This window comes from Dipodomys merriami, unplaced genomic scaffold, assembly GCF_024711535.1.
Source record: "Dipodomys merriami isolate MVZ:Mamm:240054 unplaced genomic scaffold, mDipMer1.0.p SCAF_35, whole genome shotgun sequence".
In the NCBI taxonomy this organism is placed as follows: Eukaryota; Metazoa; Chordata; class Mammalia; order Rodentia; family Heteromyidae; genus Dipodomys; species Dipodomys merriami.
The window spans coordinates 7,422,624-7,446,863 of NW_027205048.1; the positions used below are offsets into that span (position 1 = coordinate 7,422,624).

Genomic DNA, 24,240 nt, shown 5'->3' on the forward strand with positions numbered 1-24,240 from the left:
TATTTTGTGTGGTGTCTACTCTTTAGGCTTTGTCTTGCTGGTAGTTGATTGTTATCTTTGTTTAAAGGAACAAATTTTTAAAATGAAAGTTTGATGAGATCCACTGTCCATTATCCTGTTAGGTTCTTTAGGGTGATACTAATTCATGTTATCCACTCTCTCTGGAATGTACTATTATTTCAGAATTTTTATATTGTTCTAGATATAACAGTCTTAGATGTTTTCATCATGACATATGAGGAAAAATGTGTAAGGACTCTTGGCATTTGCCACATTAGGTTTAATTAAATATATATCCAGGGACTGAAGAAATGATCTCTTAATAAATCTGTGAAACAAATCATTTAAATAGATACAGGTGGGCCCATTGCAACAATGAGATGTACAAATCATTATGTCAAAAAACGAACTTTACAACTTTGGCAGGATGGGGGGAGATGGGAAGGGATGGGAAGGGGAAACAAAGGAGGAGGCAACAATGCTTGACAAGAAAGGTACTGGTTTTCTTGCCCATGTAATTGTAACTCCTCTGTACGGTATTTTCACAATAAAAAAAAGACTAAATAAGAATAAAAAATAAATAAATCTGTGGACCCATTTTCTGCTAGAATTTATCCAGGATGCCATTTCTTTCTTCATATCCTGATATTTTTCTTTGTATAAGAAAGTAATGATGATACTTCACACTTCCAGATGTCAATGACTGTTCAGATCCTGTGTTCAACAGTACTTGAAATATTTGCATTGCCTTTTATCTCTAGGCTATCATACCCACTGAAATTATGTGGATGACTTTGAGGAAAACCTTAGGTATACTTGGTTTGGTATTGCAAGGCCCTTTCTTATGGGCCTCAGAATTTTTTTATTGTAAAGATACTGTACAGAGGGGTTACATGAATAAGGTAATGAGTACATTTCCTATTGAACATTGTTACCCCCTCTTTTGTTTTTCCCCTAATATCCATTCCCTCCCCACCTCTCCAACTCCTCCCCACAAAGTGGTAAAATTCATTTTCAACTTAGTGTCTTGTACATCTCATTGTTACAATGGATCAACCTGTATCCTTGTTTCAGCATTTTGTTATTTCTCTTCTCTTCCCCAAATCAGAAAAATGTATATACAAGATGCAGGACACTGGAATCAAATACAGTGAAAATGGGTTATACCATGGGGGAAGAACATAAAAAAGAAACAAAAAAATCACATAGTACATTAAAAACAACAGTGACAAAGATAAAACCTCTTGGTGTTAATTTTGTTTAACATCATCTTTTATGGTCATATTTACATAGCTTTTTGGGTCTCAGAATTTTGAATTTTATCAGAGAAAGGAATCTCAGGGGACCATGTGGAGGCAATCAGGCACAGGAGGAAGATTATTATAAGGTTTATTAGAGGGGCCATATCCCCCTGGGAGAGGAAGCACCTGGCACCTGTCCCTATCCAGGTAGCAGGAAGATCTGGGGGCAGGAAGTGAGGTAGGTGTGTGCTCAGGTGTGTCTGGAGAGGGAGTGGTCAGTTGTATGTCAGGAGCTCCAGGGCAGGGAGGAGCTCAGGTATGGGTGGAACTGAGGACTAGAGGTGGGGATCATTACTAGCAATCAGTTCTTCATTTCAGAAGTGGCTTACATTATAACATTTCATTATATTGCGATGTTTTGTTGCATTGCCCACTGTCAGTGTAGAGAGCCATTACAGTTTTAGCCATCACAGTCTTAGATCTGCCATTTTTCCTCCATTATTACATTTCTCTGGCTTTTGTAAATGCATATCTCTGGTTTTTTTTTTATAGAGATATAATAATCTGGTAGATTTTCTGACATTAAATAATGTATCAATGCCAGCAAATACTTACTTACTTTTAGATTTTTGAACTCTGGGCCTGGGCGCTGTCCCTCAGCTTTTCAGCTCAAGGCTTGTGCTCTACTACTTGAGCCACAGTGCCACTTCTGGTTTTCTGGTGGTTTATTGGAGTTTCACGGACTTTCCTGCCAGGGCTGGTGTTGAACTGCTGTCCTCAGATCTCAGCCTTCTGAGTAGCTAGGATTACAGGCATGAGCTACCAGGGCCTGACTTACTTTTAGATTTTTAATCTCTGGCTCTACTTTTGGCTATAGAAATCTTTGCATTTCACTCTTAACTTAGCATGGCTGTATTTTATATGTTTCTAGAAGTCAGTCTTAACAGCAAGTTTGTATCATCTTTTGCATCCTTGTCAAAGAAGTGAATCCTGTTTCCTTGGAGAGTGCTCTCAGATAAGTAAACTAATTCAGTAATGAGATTGTTGCTACCTTGATCAGGTTCCCCTCTGAATCTGATTGCTTCTGTGCTTCCCAGTTTCTACTAATATATGCTATCCTTAGATCTATTGAGTTATATTTTCTCTTTAGCATGTCACATACCTGGATGAGTTATATCTAACTTAGCCTAACCACTGAATCTGGTCAGTGGCCTGTAGGGGAGATGAGAATACATTCTGAGCAAGGCACAGATCTTATTGTAGAGAAGATTTTGTGTTGTATCATGCAGATTGTGAGAGCTACCATTAGGAAGGTAAGGTGAAAAGTGTCAGATGCAGGAAAAATTGGAAATTTAAAATTTGAGATAGGAGGAATTAATATTTTATTCCATATGTCAGGGTCATATTCTTAGGAGCCTTGACCTTGGAACAACAAACTTCTAATTGGTGCATTCTCTATACTTGTTAACTTTTTTGTATGATGCAAAAGAGACCTCTATCTTAACATTTTATTTTAATTTTCTAAAATTCAGTAAAGCTAAGCTAAGCAGTAGATTTGAAATTCCTGTGGTTTATGGTTACAAATGGTTATGTTTTCTATTTTCCACTTACTTTTCAAATATATGATATATTATACTAGCTAGAATATTCCTTTACCATGGTATACTTTCTTTTATATATATATATATATATATATATATATATATATATATATATATATATATATATTGTAAAGACACTGTACAGAAGGGTTACAGTTACATGAGTAAGGTAATGAGTACATTTCCTCTTGAGCATTGTTACCGCCTCCTTTGTTTTTCCCAGCCTTCCCTTTCCTCCCCACATCCCCAACTCCTCCCTTACCCACCCCCCAGTTGTAGAGTTCGTTTTTAACATAGTGTCTTGTACACCTCATTGTTAAAATGGGTCAGCCTGTGTCCTTGTTTCAGCATTTTGTTATTTCCCTTCCCCTCCCCATGATGCAGGGTACCCAAATCAAATATAGTGAAAAAAAATGGGGGTTATACCAAGGGAAGAACATATGAAAGAAACAAAAGAAATCACATAATACATTATAATTACGTTAAAAGCAACAGCAACAAAAATTAAACCCTCTTGAGTTTCTATCTTGGGGTTCATTTTGCTTAGTACCATCTTACATGGTCATATGTGCATAGCTTTTGACCTTTTCTATTTGTCTGGTAAGTTTATCCTAGATGGATACTAGTTATTGCAAGTAAGGGAAACCATGGGACCTATGGGTCTGTCTTACTTCATTTAGTATAATTTTTTCCAAGTCTTTCCATTTCTTAACAAATGGGGCGGTGTCATTCTTTCTCATGGAGGCATAGAATTCCATTATTTATATTATGTATATCTATATATCTATATATCACATTTTCTTAATCCATTCATCTATTGAGGGGCATCTGGGTTGGTTCCATATATGGAACTCTCAGTAGATGAGTGGCATACTTTCTTAATTTGCTACAGCTTTTTTTTTTTTTTTTTTGTCATTTGTGGGGCTTGAATTCTGTGCTTGGGCACTGTCTCTTGCCTCTTCAGCTCAAGGCGAGCACTCTGCCACTTGAGCCACAGCACCACTTCCAGTTTTCTGGTGGCTAATTGGACATAAGAGTCTCATGGACTTTCCTGCCCAGGCTGGCTTTGAACTGTGATCCTCACATCTCAGCCTCCTGTGTAGCTAGGATTACAGGCGTGAGCCACTGGTGCCTGGCCAGTTTGCTACAGCTTTAAGTTTCAGCAAATGAGTGATGGGCATCTGTGTCTTTGGCTATCTTTGTTATATCAACCATATTGACAAGTGTCTCATTGCTAGCTTGGTTATATGTGGTTCAGTTCACAAATTCTATCTTATTCTTGATTTCTTCCCTATTTTTGACAATGAGGATGTTAGTAACCTCTGAGATTTTGTTTTGATATCTATAAGAACATCACAAGAATATTCCTCAGAGTTGTTTTGAGAATTAAATAGGATGTAACACTGACATTCAGCATTATTACTCTTTTACTCTTGATCCTATTTCAGAGTATACTATTATAAATATGTGTTTTAAAGAACATTTAGTGGAATTTAGCATGGTTATTTGAGACATTCACAGTTTTAAAATATGCCAACAAATATGATTTTACTAAGATGAAACTCATTGAAATGAAGAAAATATCTTGGAGGTTTTTTTGAGTGTTGAGCTTTGCTCATTCATATTAGTTGTATGTTTTGATGAGCTAGAGATGTGGCTTGGTGATTGAACACTTTCTTGGCATGGGAATGGCCTGGAGTTCTATCCCTAGCACCACAAGAAAAGAAAGGAAAACAAAAAGTAGACAAGTTTTTGATCAGTTGATTTTCGCTGACTATTTTATAGATTTGGGCAAACATCAATTATGTTTCTCATTTCACTTTAGGGGTATAGTTCAAATAGTTTTTCTCTTGTGAGCAGTTTTACATTGACTACAGTGAAAATCACTTAACATTTTTTTTTTTTATTTGCTGGTCCTGGAGTTTGAACTCAGGACCTAGGCTCTGTCCTTGAGACTCTCTGTGCTCAATACTAATACTCTACTCATTGAGCCACAGCACTACTTCCAGCTTTTTCTGAGTAGTTTATTGGAGATAAGAGTCTCAGGGACTTTCCTGCCTGGGCTGGCTTTGAACCATGATCCTCAGATCTTAGCCTTCTGAGTAGCTTGGATTATGGGTGTAAGCCACCAGTGCCTAGCAACATAAAACTATTTTAAAAAGTCATTTGGTAGCAGTTAGCATATTGACAGTTTTGTTTAACTATAACTTCTACTTTTAAAGCATTTTCATTGCCTGAAAAGGAAGCCCCATGCACATTAAGCAGTCTCTCCTCATTCATTCATTGACGACTACTATCATTTTGGTTGTACAGTTCAGAATATTTCTTGAGTCATATAATATGTGGCCTTTTATGTTTGGCTTCTTTCAGTTAATATGTCTTTGCACTTTATCCATGATATGCCTTGTGTCAGTACATCATTCTTTTTATGGTTGGAATATATTCCATAGTATGTGTATATAAATTTGTTATTCATTTATCTTGTTGATGAACATTTATTTGGTTTGTTTCTGTCTTTTGGGTATTTTGTATATATATGATGATATATATGTATGTAAAAATATATACATGTATGCGTACTTTGTTTAAGTTCTACATTTTTAAAATATATATACCCAGAAATGGAATGTCTTGGTTATTTACTACTTCTGCTTAAGTTTTTGGTGTGCCGACTATTTTTCACAGAGGCTGTGCCTTTTTTTCTGTTGGTACTGGAGTTGGAACTCAGTAACTTATGCTTGCCAGGCAAGTACTTTACCACTTCAGCCATGCCTCGAGCCCTTTTTAGCTAGCATTGATTATTTGTGAGATCAGATCACTCTGCTGTGCATGTTTGGGCTATTGACCCATCTATTTTAGCTTTTCCATCATTGCTGGTATAACAGGAATGTGCCACCATGTCCAGCTTCCCTTTGTCGACATGGAATCTGGAACTTTTCTGCTCAGGATACCTACAGCCACAGTTCTTCCATTCTCAGTTTCCCATATAATTTAGGATGACAGGCATGCATCACTGGTTGAAAAGGAGTCCTGTGAATTTTTTCAGCCAGGTCTTGTCTTGAACTGCTCTTCTGTTCTCAGTCTCCTAAATAGCTAGGTTTACAGGCATGAGCCATGGGTACCTGGCAGGCTGTGTCATTTCCATTCCTATAACAACACGGTGGGGGTGTCTGATACAAATTTGACACTGTCTCTTGTTTAGACTTTTTTTTTCTCTTTTTGTTATAAGCATAAAAACTTATTAAAATTAATTTAACTTTTACATCTAAAGATTTTTAAATCTATAAACTGACTTTCAAAGATTATTTTCTTATGTAGAAGAGCTTCTGAACTTTTTTTTTTAATTGTGAAAATACTGTCCAGAGTGGTTACTATTACATGGGCAAGATAATGAGTATATTATCAAGCATTGTAGCCTCCTCCTTTGTTTCCCCTTCCCATACCTTCCCAACCTTCCCCCCCCCACCCAATACTCCCGCTCCCCCCCCCCACCAAAGTTGTAAAGTTCGTTTTCGACATAACGACTTATACATCTCATTGTTGCAATGGATCTACCTGTATCCCTATTTAAACGATGTGTTTTTTCCCCTTCCCCTCCACAAATTATACCGACATCACATACAGTGAAAGCAGGGGTTATACTGTGGGGGAGGGAGGGACATACAAAGCAACAAAGAAATAATCTTATAAATGTGTTAGAAACAATCGCATGAAAGAAAAAAAACATTTGAATACATATCTTAGGGTTCATTTCCCTAACATCATCTTATCTGACTTTTTCTGCTTGACTCAGACATATACTAGATATTGCAAATAAGGGAAACCATGGGACCTACGTTTCTTTGGGCTTGGCTTACTTCACTTAATATAATTTTTTCCAAGCTTTTCCATTTCCTAACAAATGGGGCAATGTCATTCTTTCTGATGGAGGCATAGAATTCCATTGTGTATATATGCCACATTTTTTTGATCCATTCATCTATGCCCAAACTAAATACAAGGCCTGTCTTTTAACATGTGGCATATCTAAGAAGATGGATACTTAATATAGTACCTTAAGAATGTCTGGTCAGTGAATGCTGAATTAGTTGAAATCTCCGAATGTATGTTACCATATATGTCAATTTGGAGGCACTATTTTCATACCCAATTTTCTTTTCTGATGAGTTAGGCAGTTTCACTATTTGTGCAGATTTTGCAATTGAAATTATTCCATTCTACATAAAATAAGCTGTTCTTTAAAAATATCAAATTATTAAATTTACATATTTTATTCTTATGATCCTATTTTTATACATTGTTTCAACAAATTGTATATATACAAAGGAAATTAAATTAATAAGTCTTTTTTGCTGCTTGATTCTAAGTATTATATCTTTAATTTGGTCACATTTTAAATGTTTTTCCTGTATTTATTCTTTGTTTTTCTGTTTTCTTTTTTCTAGCTTGTGATGAATGGAAAACATTACCAAAACCAAATCTTCATAGAGATGTTAACAGATTTGGACATTCTGCTGTAGTCATTAATGGGTAAATGAAACACATTTTGAATTCTTAGGACGATAATATTACGAGACTTTGTATTCGTCACACACTCTGATATTCTTTTTTTAAATTTTATTTTCTTGTAAAGATGCTGTACAGAGGGGTTACAGTTACTGATATTCTTCTTGAAAATCATTTGAAATTATTGTAGTTAATGGCATTTGATTTTTATAGCCCTACTCTTTTTTTAAATATATTGTTTATAGTTATTGCCAAGGAAAAGTACTGAGATAAGAGTTCATTTATTTCTTAAAGTCATCTTCTTTCTTCTACTAGAGAGCAGGTGAAGATATTTATCTGATGAAGGTTTTTTTTTTTTTTTTTTTGGTTGGTCATGGGGCTTGAACTCTGGGCTTGGGCGCTGTCCCTGAGGCTCTTCAGCTCTACTGCTTGAGCCACAGCGCCACTTCTGGTTTTCTAGTGGTTTATTGGAGGTAACAGTCTCACGGACTTTCCTGCTCCGTCTGGCTTTGAACCGTGATCCTCAGATCTCAGCCTCCTGAGTAGCTAGGATTATAGGTGTGAGCCACCAGTGTCCGCCTCTGATGAAGGTTTTTAAAGAAGATTTAACTGCAGTGATAGAGACTTGCCTCCTGTTTCTATCTAGAAGAATAAAGACAGTGAGAATTAGATCTGTGTTCTAGTTCTATTACAAAATAATTCTATAATTTTATCAAGTTTCCTGACATCTCTAAACTTTAGTATTGTGCTTGTCTGTGAGGGAATTAGGTTACTTGTTTATTAAGTAATCTTTCCTTAAGTTAGTACTATTTTTATTTCCATTAGAAAAATTTATTAATTTGAGTTTATGTGACAGTAGAAAATGTTCAGCTTATTCATGAACATAAAGTGTTTAATTCAGTGAAATTTAAACTTATTAAGTTTATTACCTTTTCCTAATTATGTAAAAGTTCTCTACTATTCCATTCAAAAATTTAAGCACAATGAAAAGTTGAAACTGATATCCATTGACTTCCCAAAATACTAATAAATGAAACTTATTCTGAAACAAAACCTTTAAACTTCTCTACTGACAATTATGTTTAAATAATTTGGGCTGGGAAGGTAGCTCAGTGGTAGAGTGCTTGCCTTGCATGCATGAGGCCCTGGGTTTGATTCCTCAGCACCACATAAGCAAAAAGAAAAAAAGCCAGAAGTGGCGCTGTGGCTCAAGTGGTAGAGCGCTAGCCTTGAGCTGAAGAGCTGAGGGACAGCGCACAGGCCCAGAGTTCAGGCCCCACGACTGGACTCAAAAAAATTTTTTTTTTTAATTTTGTTTGTTTAGTACAAAAATATCCAAGCATTCTCTGAACATTTCCATTATCATATTATATATATATATTTATATATATATATATATATTTTTTATCTCCCCCTCGCTCACCTAGGTCCTGGAGCTTGAACTCTGGCCTGGGTGCTGTCACTGAGCTTCTTTTGCTCAAGGCAAGCACTCTACCACTTGAGCCACAGTGCCACTTCTGGCTTTTTTGAGTGGTTTATTAGAAATAAGAATCTTTCAGATTACTGCCTGCATTGGCTTCAAACTGAACTCAGATCTCAGTCTCCTGAGTAGCTAGGTTAGAAGTGTGAACCACCAGCACCTGGGTTAATAATATTTTTATACATATTTAATAATATTTTTATACATAACAATTTTCCTATTTTGAGGATGTGTCACATATCTTTGTTACTGATTTGTGTTAAGTACTTTAGTATTATCTAAACTCCTTGGAATGTGAAAGTAAGTTTTTTGAATATTTTACTCCTGCTTTTCATTTTATTTTAAAAGATTAAGAAATACAAGGAGAACTCTGCATGTACCTTTGAAATTCTGTCCATGGTATGGTTGAGCAGTAATAAAAATCCCAGCACTCATGAGGCAGGAGGCAGGAGGGGCATTTATTTCAGGCCAGCTTCAACATCAAAAGCCAAAATCCATGTCTGGCAGTTCCCTTTATCTTAATAGTTTCATACTGTATTAGAACAGTTATTTTTCTGATAAAAATTTTAATTCTTGTATTTTCACTTTTTTCCCATTAGTAATAAAGAGATATATTGGGAAGAATCTTTCCTTAAACACAAAAATTTATATAGTATTTCAGATTTTACTTGGAAAGTTTCTCTTTAAAATTTTTATTGTTTATAAAAATTTTAAATTGTTATTAGTAAGGAGTTATACAAAGGAGTTAGAATTGTGTAAGTCAGGTAATGAGTATAATGCTTCTTGGACTATGCCACCCCTTTATTCTCCTGTTCCTACCTACAAGTTACATAGTTCACTTTTTGCATAGTATGCTTTGAATACAGTGACTACATTTACTCACCTTTCCTCTCTCCATTCCTGTGTTCCCTTTCTCCCTAAAAGATATGTTTCTTTTTCTTTTATCTGGAAAGTCTTTTAAGAACTATTATAATAATAATTTATCTGATGTTTTTATATCATATTCTATTTTAGGAATAATATATTTTAAAAATGCCTCTAATATAAATATTTAAAAATAATGTAAAATAGTTGTCTTTCTTTTAAAAAGTAATTTACTAGACAGAATATCTTGGTAATGTTTTTTTAAGACTATGTTTTGTTTTAACAGGTCCATGTATATATTTGGTGGATTTTCTAGTGTACTACTTAATGATATCCTTGTTTACAAGCCTCCAAATTGTAAAGCTTTCAGAGATGAAGAACTTTGTAAAAATGCTGGGCCAGGGATAAAATGTTTTTGGAATAAAAATCATTGTGAATCTTGGGAATCTGGAAATAATATTCTTAGAGCAAAGTGCCCTTCTAAAACAGGTTAGATTTCTTTTTTTCTTTTCTTTGTTTTTTGTTTAAAAGTTACTCATTTTGACTAGTAGTAGAAATGCATTTTGCTGATAGGAAAAAGATTACAGAAATGAAACATTCATAATCCTCTAATTAGAAATTCTAATCTTTGAATTCAACAGTGATTAGTGATTAATAAGTTGTTATCTTGGTTAGTTTTAATTTTACTTTTGAAAACTTACTATATAAATTTTATATGTAACAGGATCACATATAAATTTTTTTGTAATTCTTAGTTGAAATACTTTCAAATACATCATTTCTATGAACTATTTTGTTGTGAAACCAGGACTTGAACTCGGTACCTGATTAGAGATTGTTTATTGTTAGATTGTTTATTGTTAGACCACACCCATAAAGTTAAAGTTCAGTGTTGTAGTTTTATATTTCTTATATAAGATTGAATAAATAAAAATTTAAATTTATCAGTCACTATTTTAATTTATGATTTTGGTAATGATTGCTTTAAATGGGTGAAGGCTTTCATACATTGTTGATGCTACAATTAATAAACATTTTCAAGTTTTACTACGCTATATTAATTCAAAGTTCTATAAATATTTTATAAGAGTAATGAAATAATAAATATTACATTTCTTTTGGATGTGAAATAGTATATTATGCATTATTGCTACTACTAATACATTTGTTTAATAAAATACTGTGAGTTCTTTTTCTCTTGCTAGATGTATAAATTTAAAATGAATGTAGGATTCTTTAATAATACTGAGATAGCATAATTTAAGATGGAGACAGAAGGTATTTAGAATCCTGTAAGCACAATTAAAATACAAAGTTGACTTTATATTGGATAACTTATTTAATATTGAAGGTCATTTATTTGGCCTACAAATAGTCCTAGCAATACCTAAATAGGTGTTACAAATGTGTGAAGTACGAAGTATAGCATTTTCTTTTTCATCCTAATGTGTTTTAAATCCATTTGTATTATAGCTGCTTCTGATGACAGATGCTACAGATATGCAGATTGTGCGAGCTGCACTGCCAATACAAATGGGTGCCAGTGGTGTGATGACAAGAAATGTATTTCAGCAAACAGTAACTGCAGTGTGGTTAGTATTTAAGGGTAAATGATGCTGTGGTTAACATTGCTGCATTATATCACTATATCATAGACTTTCCTGCCTGAGTTTGCTTCAAACCAAGATCCTTAGATCCCAGCTTCTTGAATAGATAGGATTATAGGCGTTTACTACTGGCATATTTATTGTTATTTTTTGGATAAAATCTTGTATTTTTTTGGTCAATGATTGGCCTTAAAATGCAATTTTCCTTCCTGTGGTCTTTTGTGTAGCTTAAATGATAGGCTTACACCACCATGCCCTGTTTATTTGTTGAGATAGAGTTCTCACTAACTTTTGTCCATGCTGACTTCAAATTTTGGTTTTTCTGAATTTCTGCTTTCCACATAGCTAGGATTATAGGCATGAGCCACTGCACTTAAGTTGCAGTTTGTTCTATGCTAAATTAGGTTGAATTTCTCTGTGTTTAGAGACATTTAACAAACTAGTGCAATAAGTATGAAAAAGTTAAATTCAGTAGAATTGGATTTTTAGTTAGAAATTTATATTTTAAAGAATTATCACTTCTAGGTGGGAAACTGGTGGTAAAAGCCTATACTCAGGAAGCTGAGATGTGAGGATCAAAGTTTGAAGCCAGCCTGAGCAGGAAAACTCTGTGAGACTCTTTATCTCCAATTAATCACCAAGAACCAGAAGTGTAACTGAACATTAGCCTTGACCAAAAGACTCAGGGACAGAGCCCAGGCCCTGAGTTCAAGTTTAGAACTGGCACACAGACATGGATGGACAGACAGACAGACATACAGACACACATAGACACACAGACACACAGACACACACACAGACACAGACACACACGAATTCTCACTTCTACACTGGCAAAGAATAACATACTTCGTCTTTTGATTTTCTAGTCTGTCAGAAACTATACCAAATGTCATGTGAGAAATGAACAGATTTGTAACAAACTTACAAGTTGTAAAAGCTGTTCACTAAACTTGAATTGCCAGTGGGATCAACGACAACAGGAATGCCAGGCTTTGCCAGGTAAAGATTTCAAAATTTGGTTGAATGGTGAATGGTATTATAGTGTGTTTATTATAAATGTTACATCTTCTAAAAGTAAATCAGTAGCAAGTGTGAAAATATAATATTGGACCATTAATAGCATTGTTTTTATAAGAAAAGTTTTATAATTGTAAATTGCTTTTAATTCCTTTATGCTTACTATACTATTGACATACTTATGGTTTTTAATTAAACAATCATATCTTGAAAACACAGACAATAATAAGCAGTTAAACATAATATCCATATTTTACAAATAGTAAAATTTTCTTACATTTGATTTGTTTAAAAATTCACCTTATTTTTAAAATGGTCGAGAATATTTTCTGATTGCTTTTAAAAATAATGACATTTATAATAAATTCTGTCTACTTTTATGAAAATTAAATTGTGCAAACCACTGTATATTTAAGTTCAAAAGTAATTTCACAGTTTGCATTCATTTTATTGTTAAGTTGTACAAATGAGTTGCCATTTAACAAAGCAATTTATGTATACAATATATCTTTTTAAAATTTATTTTTTATTGGAAAGGTGATGAACAGGGGGGTTATAGTTACATAAGTAAGGCAATGAGTACATTTGTTTTAAATTATTGTTACCCCATCCTTCATTATCTTCCACTTTCGCCCTCCCCCCAAGTAATGTTCATATCCAACATAGTATCAAGGGAGTGTCAATGTTGCTTTGGTTCATCCATTGTCCTGTTTCTCTGATTCCCTATTGCATAATCTTACATGCAAAACACAAGATACAAAAAAACTAAGAAAAAGGAAGAAAAAATAAAACAATAGAAAGAAAAGAACTACATACAGTATCTAATAAGAACCTCTTGTTTCCATATATTGGAGTTCATGTTGATATGCTTCATTATACATACACCAAGAATATCATATACATATTCTAGTTCTTACAAATGAGGAAGATCATGCAACCTACTTTTCTTTGGGTCTGGCTTACTTCACTTAATATAATCTTTTCCAGGTATTTCCATTTCCTTATGAATGTTGCAATGTTATTCTTTCCAATGGAAGCATAGAATTCCATTGTGTGTGAATATTATATCTTGATCAATATCACCCCTTTTAACATTCTCACCCATCCCTCCTCTGCTAACTCCTTCCTCTACTTTTCTTAATTTTGTAGGATATTCATTGGATTCACGACTGCATTCTTCTCTTCTTCATTTGTCTACCCCTTTCCCTGTAACCCCCATACCCCGTTTGAGTACCCACTTCTTGGCATTTTATTTTGCTGAACTTTGATTTTTGCCCTTCTAAGGAACTTCACTATTTGAGATCTCCCTTGAATCTCCTGTATTTCAGTTAATACATTTATACACCCTTGCATACCACTCAACATATTTACTTATAATTTTATAAGCTAAATTTAGCTTCCATATATAAGGGAAAACATGCATCCTTTGTCTTTCTGGGCCTGACTTACATAATGTCCAGTTCTTTCCATTTCTTTACAAGTTGTATTATATTATTCTTTCTAATGTATGAGTAAATTTCCATTGTTTGTATATATCACATTTCCTCATTCATCTGGGCTGATTCCATACCTTGACTATGGTGAATAGTACTACAGTGAACATGGTTGTGCTGGTGGCTTTATTGTATACTGGTTTGTATTCTTTTAATTAAATGCTCAGCAGAGAAATTGCTGGATCATAGGGTAGTTATATGTTTAATTTTTTGAGGAACCTCCATACTGCTTCCCAAGAGGGGTTGAACAAATTTACATTCCCACTAACAATGTGTTAGGATTCCCTTTTTGCTGCAGCCTTGCCAGTTTGTGTTAACATTTGTTTTCTTTAATTTTTTTTTTTATTTTCAAGGTGATTTACAGAAGAACATTTGTTTTCTTGATAATGGTCAATCTGATTAAGTGGAATCTCAATGTTGTTTTGATTTGCATTTCTTTTATGGCCAGAAATTATGAATATTTCTTTCTGTGTCTATTGGCCATTTTTATCTCTTCTTTTTCTTCTTCTTCTTCTTTTTTTATGGGGGGGGGTCGGTTGTGAGGCTTGAACCCTGGGCCTGGGCCTGGGCCTGGGTGCTGATCCTTAGCTCTTCAGCTCAAGACTAGCACTTTACCACTTAAGCCACAATGCCACTTTTGGTTTTCTGGTGGTTTAGTGGAGATAAGAGTCTCATGGACTTTGCTGTCTGGGCTGGCTTTGAACCATGATCTTCAAACTCAGCCTCCTGAATTTCTAGGATTACAGGTGTGAGCCACCAGCACCCAGTTTTTATCTCTTCATTCGAGAAGACTCTCTTTAGTTGATTAGCCCATTATTTATCAGGTTGTTGTTTTTTTGAAGATTTAGTGTTGTAAGTTCTTAGTATATTCTGGATTTTGGTGGCAACAATCTCCCATTCTATAGACTGTCTTTTTAGCTTGTTGGCTATGTCTTTTCCCATGCAGAAACTTTTTACTTCGATACAGTTCCATTTATCAAATCTTTCTTTGATTTGATGTGCTTCTGGATCTTTACTCAGAAAGTAGAACTGTGCCTATGAGCCCTAATGGAATTATCTCAGGGATGCAAAGCTGGTTCAACATATGTAAATCAATAAATGTAGTACAACACATCAACAAAAGCAGTATAGGAACCACACACTTAATAGATGTAGAAAAAGCTTTTGACAAGATCCAGTACCCCTTTATGATTAAAGCTCTGGAGAAGCTAGTAGTACATTGAATATTTCTCAATATAAAAAAGGCAGTGCATAATAAAACTATAGCCAATATTATACTTAATTCTGAAAACTAAAACCATTTCTCTAAAATTAGAAATGAGTTAAGATGTCAACTGTTTACACTCCTCTTCCGTATAGTGCTGCAATTCTGATCAAGAGCAGTAAAGGCAAGAGAAAAACATGAAGGGGATCCAAATAAGGAAGGAAGAAGTATCTCTCTCTCTCTCTTTTTTTTTTTTTTTTTGCATATGACATTAGCCTGTACTTAAAGGACCCTGTAGATTCCTCCCCCAAGCTACTAGAGCTAATTCAAAACTGCTAAAGTAGTATGGTATAATTCAGCCTAGAAAAATAAGTAGCTTTTCTGTCCCAACAATGAGACTATTGAGATTGAAATAGGGAAAGGAATTCCATTTTCAGTAACCTGAAATAAAATAAAATACTTAGGAATTAACTAAAGATGTGAAAACCTCTAAAGTAAAATCTTTTAAAAATGAAAGAGGTTTAATGTTTTATAAGGGAGCCAAAAACAGGCGGGGAGCATTCAATAAATGGTGCTTGCAAACCTGGATATCCACATGTAGAAAACTAAAATTAGATCCTTGCACCAGCATCAAATCAAACTGGATCAAAGGAAAAGTACTTAGGATTTACTAAAAATGTAAACTGTGGCTTCAAGTCTTAGTAGACCCTAAGTACTTTTCCTTTAAACTAAAAAAGCATGAGCTGGGTGCCGATGGCTCATGCCTATAATCCTAGCTACTCAGGAGGCTGAGATCTGAGGATCACAGTTCAAAGCCAGCTCAGGCAGGAAACTCTGTGAGACTCTTATTTCCAATAAATCACTAGAAAACCAGAAGTGGCGCTGTGGCTCAAGCGATAGAGCATTTGCCTTGAGCTGAAGAGCTTAGGGATAGCGCCTGAGCCCAGAGTTCAAGCCCTACAACCAACAAAAAAAAAAAAAAAAAAAAGAAAAAAGAAAAAAGAAAGCATAAGAAAATAGGTCCTTACAGTTCAATTTAGAGTCCCTGAATAAACTAGTATTGCTAAATAGTATGTGTAACCTCTAAAATGAACTGAATAACTACATAAAAATAGTCATTAGAAACCAAGTTTACAGCTTTTCTACTAAACACTACTGAAATGAGATGCTCTACTTTCATAATTAAAGAATTGAACTAATATCTAAACAATATACTTACTATTAAAATTAGATTTTAAGATCAGTTTTTGACATGCTCCTTAGGAAAAGCTTTGAAATTGTTTTTCTTGTATGCTTATGTTTCTCAAAAGTTGTCATTATTGTGATGGGTACAAGTACAGCAGACTACATATAAAACCTTGACAATAGTCAGTATGGCTTATTTATTTGTCTTTTTAGAGTTAAAAAATTAAAATTATCTTATTTTTTCATTTTAAAGTTTTTTATCAGTAAGTAGTATATTCAAAGGGGTTTCAATTCAGTGTGTCAGTTTATGAGTACAATACATGTTGTTCATTGTCATCCTTCTTAATATAGTTTAATAAATGTTGTAATGCCAGGGCTTATCTTTAAAAATTGAAGAACAAAAAGCAGGATCCTCTGTTTTTATTCTCCACTAAACTGTTAGAAATATTTTGTTTTAAATGTCATGTTGAAATATTTAAAATGCCATATTTGAGAATAATAACTAGGTTCTGGCATCTCACACCCATAATTGTAGCTGCTCAGGAGGCTGAAGATTGAGACTGGAATCCAGCCTGGGCAAGAAGTCCATGAAACTTATGTCCACTGAAGCAGCTGGAAGTAGAGTTGTTGCTCCAGTGGTAGAGCACCCTTCGGGGAAATAACTAAGGGGCAGCACCCATGCCCTGAGTTCAAGCTCCAATACTGTCATATGTATACTCAAAAAGAACAACTTAAACATGGAAGCCAAATTTATAATTCTGAAATAATTGAATACTGCATGTACTCTTAATCTAAAATGATAGAATTCTTTTTCCTTTGACCAGCTCATCTTTGTGGAGAAGGATGGAATCATATTGGGGATGCCTGTCTTAGAATCAATTCCAGTAGAGAAAGCTATGATAATGCAAAACTTTATTGCTATAATCTTAGTGGGAATCTTGCTTCATTAACAACTTTAAAAGAAGTGGAATTTGTTTTGGATGAAATACAGAAGTATACACAACAGGTAACCTTTATACTTTTTAATATTATGGATGTATGATATGATAAACTCATTCTTTCATATGGTTCATTCTGTTTTTTTTTTCTTCTGGAAAATGTGTGTGCGTGTGTGCGTGCGTGCGTGCGTGCGTGCGTGTGTGTGTGTGTGTGTGTGTGTGTGTGTGTGTGTTTGGGTCCGGTCGTGGGGCCTGAACTCTGGGCCTGGGCGCTGTCCCTCAACTCTTCAGCTCAAGGCTAGCACTCTACCACTTGAGCCACAACGCCACTTCCGGCTTTTTTCTTTTTGCTTATGTGGTATCGAACCCAGGGCCTCAGGCATGCAAGGCAAGTGCTCTACCACTGAGCCACCTTCCCAGCCCCTGGAAAATGTGTTTTTAATAAATTGTGGTTATAAAAAATGGACCTTATTTCAGAAGTACCCTAGGAGAGCACTTAATTATGTGTATTTGAGAATGTTACTTATCTCATGCCTCATCCAATAAACTCCTGTTTACAAAGAAGTCATCTCAAAGTCACTTACAAATATGTACATTTAATTTAATAATTGTATCTCCCCTAAGTATAATAGTGTCACAGAGATAGTTTTCAATAGAAAAAAGTTAACAAATTTTGTACTTCTAGGGACAAACACTTGAGAGATATTCTGTCAGCTCTTTTTTGCTGTAATTAATTTTCAGATAAGATTTTATGATTATTTACTTGGGCTGACCTTGGATTGCAGTCTTCCTACTTATACCTCCTGGATAGCTGGAATTATAATGTGTACCTTACTACCAGCAGTTTTTTGTTGAGATGAGGTTCTGGATAATTTTTAATAGGCTGTGCTCTAAAATAATCCTTCCATCCTCCATTCCCTGAGAAATGGAGAGTGTACTGTCATGCCCACTCTGTACCTCTTTTACAATCATATCATATTATTTTTTTCCCTCAAACTTTAAAAAATGGTGTGTGTGTGTGTGTGTGTGTGTGTGTGTGTGTGTGTGTGTGTGTGTGTGTGTTTGTGTGTGTGTGTGTTTGTGTGTTTGTGTCCTGAGGCTTGAACTCAGAGCCTGGGTGCTGTCTTTGAGGGTTTTTCTGTTTAAGGCTAGCACTCTACCACTTGAGTCACATATCTGCTTCTGGCTATTTGGTGGTTATTTGGAAGTAAGAGTCTCATGGTCTTTCCTGCCTAGGCTGACTTTGAACCTTGATTCTTAGATTTCAGCCTCTTAATCCTGAGTGTTTAGGATTACAAGCACTGGTCTGGTTAGAAAGTACTCTATTTTTTTTTTTTTTTACAGTAAGCTATATTGCTTTATCCTTACATAAAAATATTTTTTAGGTATTATCATATAAGTGTAAAGTATGTTAGTATGTAAGTTGTATATTCATGATTTCTTGTGTTAATTGCTCATTTTTCTTGCCTTTTATAAATAGGCATACATTACAAATCAACAATATATAATTATATAAAGTCTTACAATTATTTTGAGTGTGCAATAAACTTACACTTGATCATTTTCTGACTTGTATGTCCTATAAATATAGGGTGTTTTGTTTTATCAGAAATCTGAGCTTTTAGGAGAATTTCAAAGTGGAAACTTCTGCAAAGTGACATTACATTAGGCATATCTTTATATAAAATGAATTATATCCTGAGTCGGTGCAGTTACACTAACTTGAGATAACCCTTCTTTGACAAATAAAGATCAACAAATTCATGTACTTTAAGGAGATATCTTGGGTCAAATGATCATTTACTTATCGAAAATGGCTAATGAAATGTTACGATGATTTATGGTGTGCTGCAGAAAATTTTCATAATATAGCAATTTATCTTTCATTTTCAACTGCTTTCTGGTTCATTTACTGAGTAATAGTTACTTTAAATGTCCTATCAGTGACTTCATCTGCTTCTCTTTCTTTTCTCTCAGATTCTTATCATAATGAGTTAGTGAGTAATAATTCATTTTAAATGATTTGTCTTTCTTTCCTATAGCTAGAAAATATAGAATTGCTGAATGTGAAATGCAATTATTAGTCTTAAATATCTATGTTGCTTTGATTATCCAGCTGTGGTTATTATCAGGAACTTTAAAAATGGTTTATTATCAAAATCCTTTATAATAATGTGTAAAATATATGATAGTTATAATGTGAAGAAGTGTGTATATTTGCATAATTAAATACACTGTTTATTAAGTACTACCTCTGTCTTTGGGAATGTGCCAGATGGTGGAAGGTAATCATTTTTATTCTGATGATCTTTTATTTGGCAAAATTTATTGATTAATAGCTAAGTATATTCTATTCTATTAACAATATAATATCTACAGTCATAGTGAAAATTCATAAGAAATATTTGTTGCATATTTAGTATGTGAAATTCTTGTATTTATGCATTTTACAGTTTTATAGGTCTGTACATAATTTGTTAAGCCTTGAAGAGCCATTTGTGTAAGATAATTGTAATAAACACTGGATATGAATACTTTCTATCATTATTTTTCATTGATTAAGAAGGAGGGACATTTTTTCTATACCTTAGCTCTCCCTAAGGTAAAAAAGTGATGTGGCAATTTGAAACATTTTACACTGTAATAACTATTTGTAACTTAGTATCATAGACAATAAATATTACTTATTAAAATAGATGTATTTATAATCTAATAGAGTTTTATAAGGATGGACATTAGATCAAGAATGTGTTATTGTTTCTGAATTACAATTAAAATATTATATAAATACAAACTGGATTTTGATATCAAGCTAATTTTGAAATATTAGCAAGAGCATTTAGGATGGTTGTATGGCCTTTTTTCTTTTTTCTTTTTTTTTGGGTCCAGTCATGGGGCCTGAACTCTGGGCCTGGGCGCTGTCCCTCAGCTCTTCAGCTCAAGGCTAGGACTCTACCACTTGAGCCACAGTGCCACTTCCGGCTATTTTCTTTTTGCTTATGTGGTGCTGAGGAATTGAACCCAGGGCCTCATGCATGCAAGGCAAGCACTCTACCATTGAGCCACCTTCCCAGCCCTGTATGGCTTTTTTTTAACCTCTATTAATTAAATTTTCTGCAAAACACTCAGATTTTACCAAATTTTGCAATCTCTGTATTAATGAAAGTTGATGTCATCAGTTTTTGTAAAATTGCACAAAAGTCTGAATAGTAGTATAAGTCTAAGGTTGGAGAGATTCAGGTTTTTTTTTTTTTTTTTTGTCGGTTGTGGGGCTTGAACTCTGGTCTGGGCCTGGACGCTGTCTCTGTGCTTTTCAGCTCAAGGCGAGTGCTCTACTACTTGAGCCACACATCACTTCCAGTTTTCTGGATGTTTATTGGAGATAAGAGTCTCACAGACTTTCTTGCCTGGGCTGGCTTGAACCATGATCCTCAGATCTTAGCTTCCTGAGTAGCTAGGATTACAGGTGTGAGCCACCGGTGCCTGGCTTGTCTTCAGATCTTTTGTGAAGTTCTACTATGATGTCTTCATGCAGAGTTTGTTTCCTATTTTCTTTTCTCTCTAGTCCTGGGGCTTAAGCTCAGGGCCTAGGCATTGTCCCTGATCTTCTTTTGTTCAAGGATAGTACTCTATTACTTGAGCCACAGCACCACTTCCAGCTTTTTCGGTTTATGTGCTACTGAGAAATCTAACCTAGGGCTTAATGCATGGGAGGCAAACACTCTACTATTAAGGCACATTCCCAGCCCTTGTTTCCTATTTTTGCATGGTGCAGATGATGACAATGTATCTTTAGATTCTTAATCACATGAAACATTAACCCTGTGACTTGATCATAGCACTAATTGTAGTATCAGTGCTGTAGTAGTATATTATTTTTTCCAACATACTACTTTTTGTCTAATATAGAAATTTAGATCTGATATTTATTTCCACACTTTATATTAGTGAAAAAAAGGGCTTAATAAATGACTCCAGCCATGTAACCTATGATTTACAAATGGGACTGAAAATGAGTGGAAATGTAATTCTATGTATATTCAACTATAATTCTTAGTGCAATGAGTTACTTGTAATAACAAGACACAGTATTTTACATCTAAAATTTTATAATAGCTCTTTTCCTATCATATTGTTTACAGAAAATATCACCTTGGGTTGGCTTGCGCAAAATCAATATATCCTATTGGGGATGGGAAGACATGTCTCCTTTTACAAATACAACATTACAGTGGCTTCCTGGAGAACCTAATGATTCTGGATTCTGTGCATATTTAGAAAGGGCTGCTGTGGCTGGCTTAAAAGCAAATCCTTGTACATCTATGGTAGATGGCCTTGTCTGTGAAAAGCCTGTTGGTAAGTAATCCAGTAAGTTACCATTGTAGAAAAATATCTTTGAAATCTTCTTGCCAACAGCTCTTTCAGGGTACTGACTGGACTAACATGCTGTCTTTGTAATACTGATTCCTTGATAATTTATTTTATCCAATTCCTAATCTGTCATTATTAATCTATGTATTACTGTGTGAAAATAAAATGTAATGTTCTATAATGTGTATTTTTGATTAAGTTGTGATACTAAGTGATGTTACAGTTGTGATTGTAACATGGCTATAGTTAAATCATAGCAAAAAATTCTTAATTTTTAATTCTTTTTTTTTTTTTTTGGGTCCAGTCATGGGGCCTGAACTCTGGGCCTGGGTGCTGTCTCTCAGCTCTTCAGCTCAAGGCTAGTGCTCTACCACTTGAGCCACAGCGCCACTTCCGGCTTTTTTCTTTTTGCATATGTGGTGCTGAGGAATCGAACCCAGGGCCTCAGGCATGCAAGGCAAGCGCTCTACCACTGAGCCACCTTACCAGCCCCAATTTTTAATTCTTTTATCATGATATTTTATTTCAATGGGATTTCCTTAAAAATTGAGATTCATTTTAACTTTATAGCTGTATTATTTCAGTTGCCAACTAAAAGTATATTTGTTACATCTAATACTCACAAGACACTGTGTTGGAATTGATCTTTACAACTTTGGTGGGGTGGGGTGGGGGGAAAGGTGGGAGGAAAAGGATAGTGGGAAAAAAAGGAGGGGGCAACAATGTTTGACAAGAAATGGACTCATTACCTTACTCATATAACTCTAACCCCTCTGTACAGCATCTTTACAATAAAATAAAATATAAAAATTTTACTTTTTTCAAATGAGAAAGTAACATTGAATTCTTTTCTTTTAAAATATTATATTACTGTAGATATCTTTAATCTTATATAAATTAGTAAAAAATTTTACTCTTTAATCACTACTTAGGGGCATTAAGCATATACATACTACCATGCAGGTCTCATTAGTATGTTTCTAGAACTTTCTCTAGTTTCCAAAACTCATTATAATACATATACATATTGTATAGTCAGTATGATTATATAGGTTACATTTGTGTTTATATCAAATATATCACTAACAGGACCTTTTTACTTTGAGTATGCATGTTATATTTATGGAAAATATATTGTTTACAAAAAACATAAAATGATGTATATACAGTACTCCTGAAAAATGAAGTCATAGCTATTTATGATTTTCAACAATATACAATTTATTTATTATAAAGAATTTAAAATTTGGAGAAATTACAAGTTTCCTAACTTAAAAATAAATTTAAGTAGGATAGAGATGTTATCTTTTTTTTAAATAGAGATGTTATCATTATTGTTTTTTACCTTGGTATTTCAGTATGCAAGTTGGCTTCATTCATGTATTCACACTATATGTATTCACATATAGTAAAGCGAATGAATCTTATATTTGTGAAACAATGAAGTTAGGAATGAAATAATTGTATTTGTTGATTTATTTCAGTTAGTCCAAACCAAAATGCAAGGCCATGTAAAAAACCATGCTCGCTAAGGACTACATGTTCCAACTGTACAAGCAATGGCATGGAATGTATGTGGTGCAGCAGTACAAAGCGATGTGTTGACTCTAATGCTTACATAATCTCTTTTCCTTATGGACAATGTCTGGAGTGGCAAACTGCCACTTGCTCTCGTAAGTATTTATTTAGAGTGACGTTACACTCCACAGCAACACAAATAATTTCCTGTAATGGAAAGAGGAATCAAATACTTTAAGATTTTTCAAGTAATGAGAAAAAAATATTGTCACCTCTAGGCTTAATGTTAAGCCTGTGATTGCAGCATATTAATATTTGAATTCCACTAAGAGGTTTTGTTCTAAATATTAATATTTTGCCACATTTGTGTTTCTTCAACCCCAAAAGTTGGGGTAAATTACAGTCTGTATATGTATCATGATAGTTCTCATCTCAAGGATCACATAATGCTTTAATGTGCCCCTTTGCTTACTACAGTTTCAGTATCTCATTTTTCTTACATGATTGATGTTTTTGAAGACTAAAATCATTTGTTTTCTCAATTTATATTTTTCTAATGGTTCTCTTTTGATTAGATCAGGCAAACATTTAAGTTTTGCAACATTATCTTAATAGTGTTGGTATATCTGCAACAAATGCAGAATGCAGTCTTGCTGGCCGTATGTTTTATATGAACAGTAAGAAGAGGATTGATTGAATTTTTGATTTTGTATTCAAATTTGATTTCATCCAGGATTCCTTGCTTTGAACAAAGTGAAACATCTATTTACTTGGTGGTTTTAATATTCACACATAAAAGTGGAAGTAATGCTTTAATTCTTCTGCAGCTTTCTGTTGTTCAATTCTTGACTGTTTAGGAAGCTGACTAAAAACTCTTGTTCATTTATTCACGAATAGTTTAATTATTTTTTTCTCCCCAAACTTTACAATAAGCTCAGTTGGAAAAAGAGTAAACCCAAGAGAATGATGGTGTGCTATGCAGGTACCAAATGAACTGCAGGGATAATTAAGTCAAAAGACACAAAACAGACATTTGGAGTCCAGTATCTGCCAAATTAAGGCATGTGCTATTTCTAAAATCTATTCAGTAGAATAGAGTAAGAAGTAGTTTATTTCTATAAGGAAATTCTCTCCAGAAAATATTTTTTTCTAATAATAATTTCTTCCTCCTAATGATAATTTTAAGCTTTGGACCCTTGGATTCATTCCATA

At 34.2% G+C, this 24,240-nt stretch overlaps 1 protein-coding gene across 2 annotated transcripts in view; it reads left to right on the plus strand.

Annotated features, from left to right (window-relative positions):
- Positions 1 to 24,240, plus strand: part of Atrnl1 (attractin like 1) — a 482,593-nt gene that overhangs the window by 64,343 nt on the left and 394,010 nt on the right. For both annotated transcript variants that reach the window (XM_069988092.1, XM_069988091.1), the window contains exons 11-17: positions 7,288 to 7,372; positions 9,979 to 10,181; positions 11,166 to 11,284; positions 12,169 to 12,301; positions 17,026 to 17,207; positions 21,282 to 21,495; positions 22,995 to 23,183. In XM_069988092.1, the coding sequence (XP_069844193.1) occupies positions 7,288 to 7,372; positions 9,979 to 10,181; positions 11,166 to 11,284; positions 12,169 to 12,301; positions 17,026 to 17,207; positions 21,282 to 21,495; positions 22,995 to 23,183 (1,125 nt within the window). The remainder of the gene's footprint in view (positions 1 to 7,287; positions 7,373 to 9,978; positions 10,182 to 11,165; positions 11,285 to 12,168; positions 12,302 to 17,025; positions 17,208 to 21,281; positions 21,496 to 22,994; positions 23,184 to 24,240) is intronic.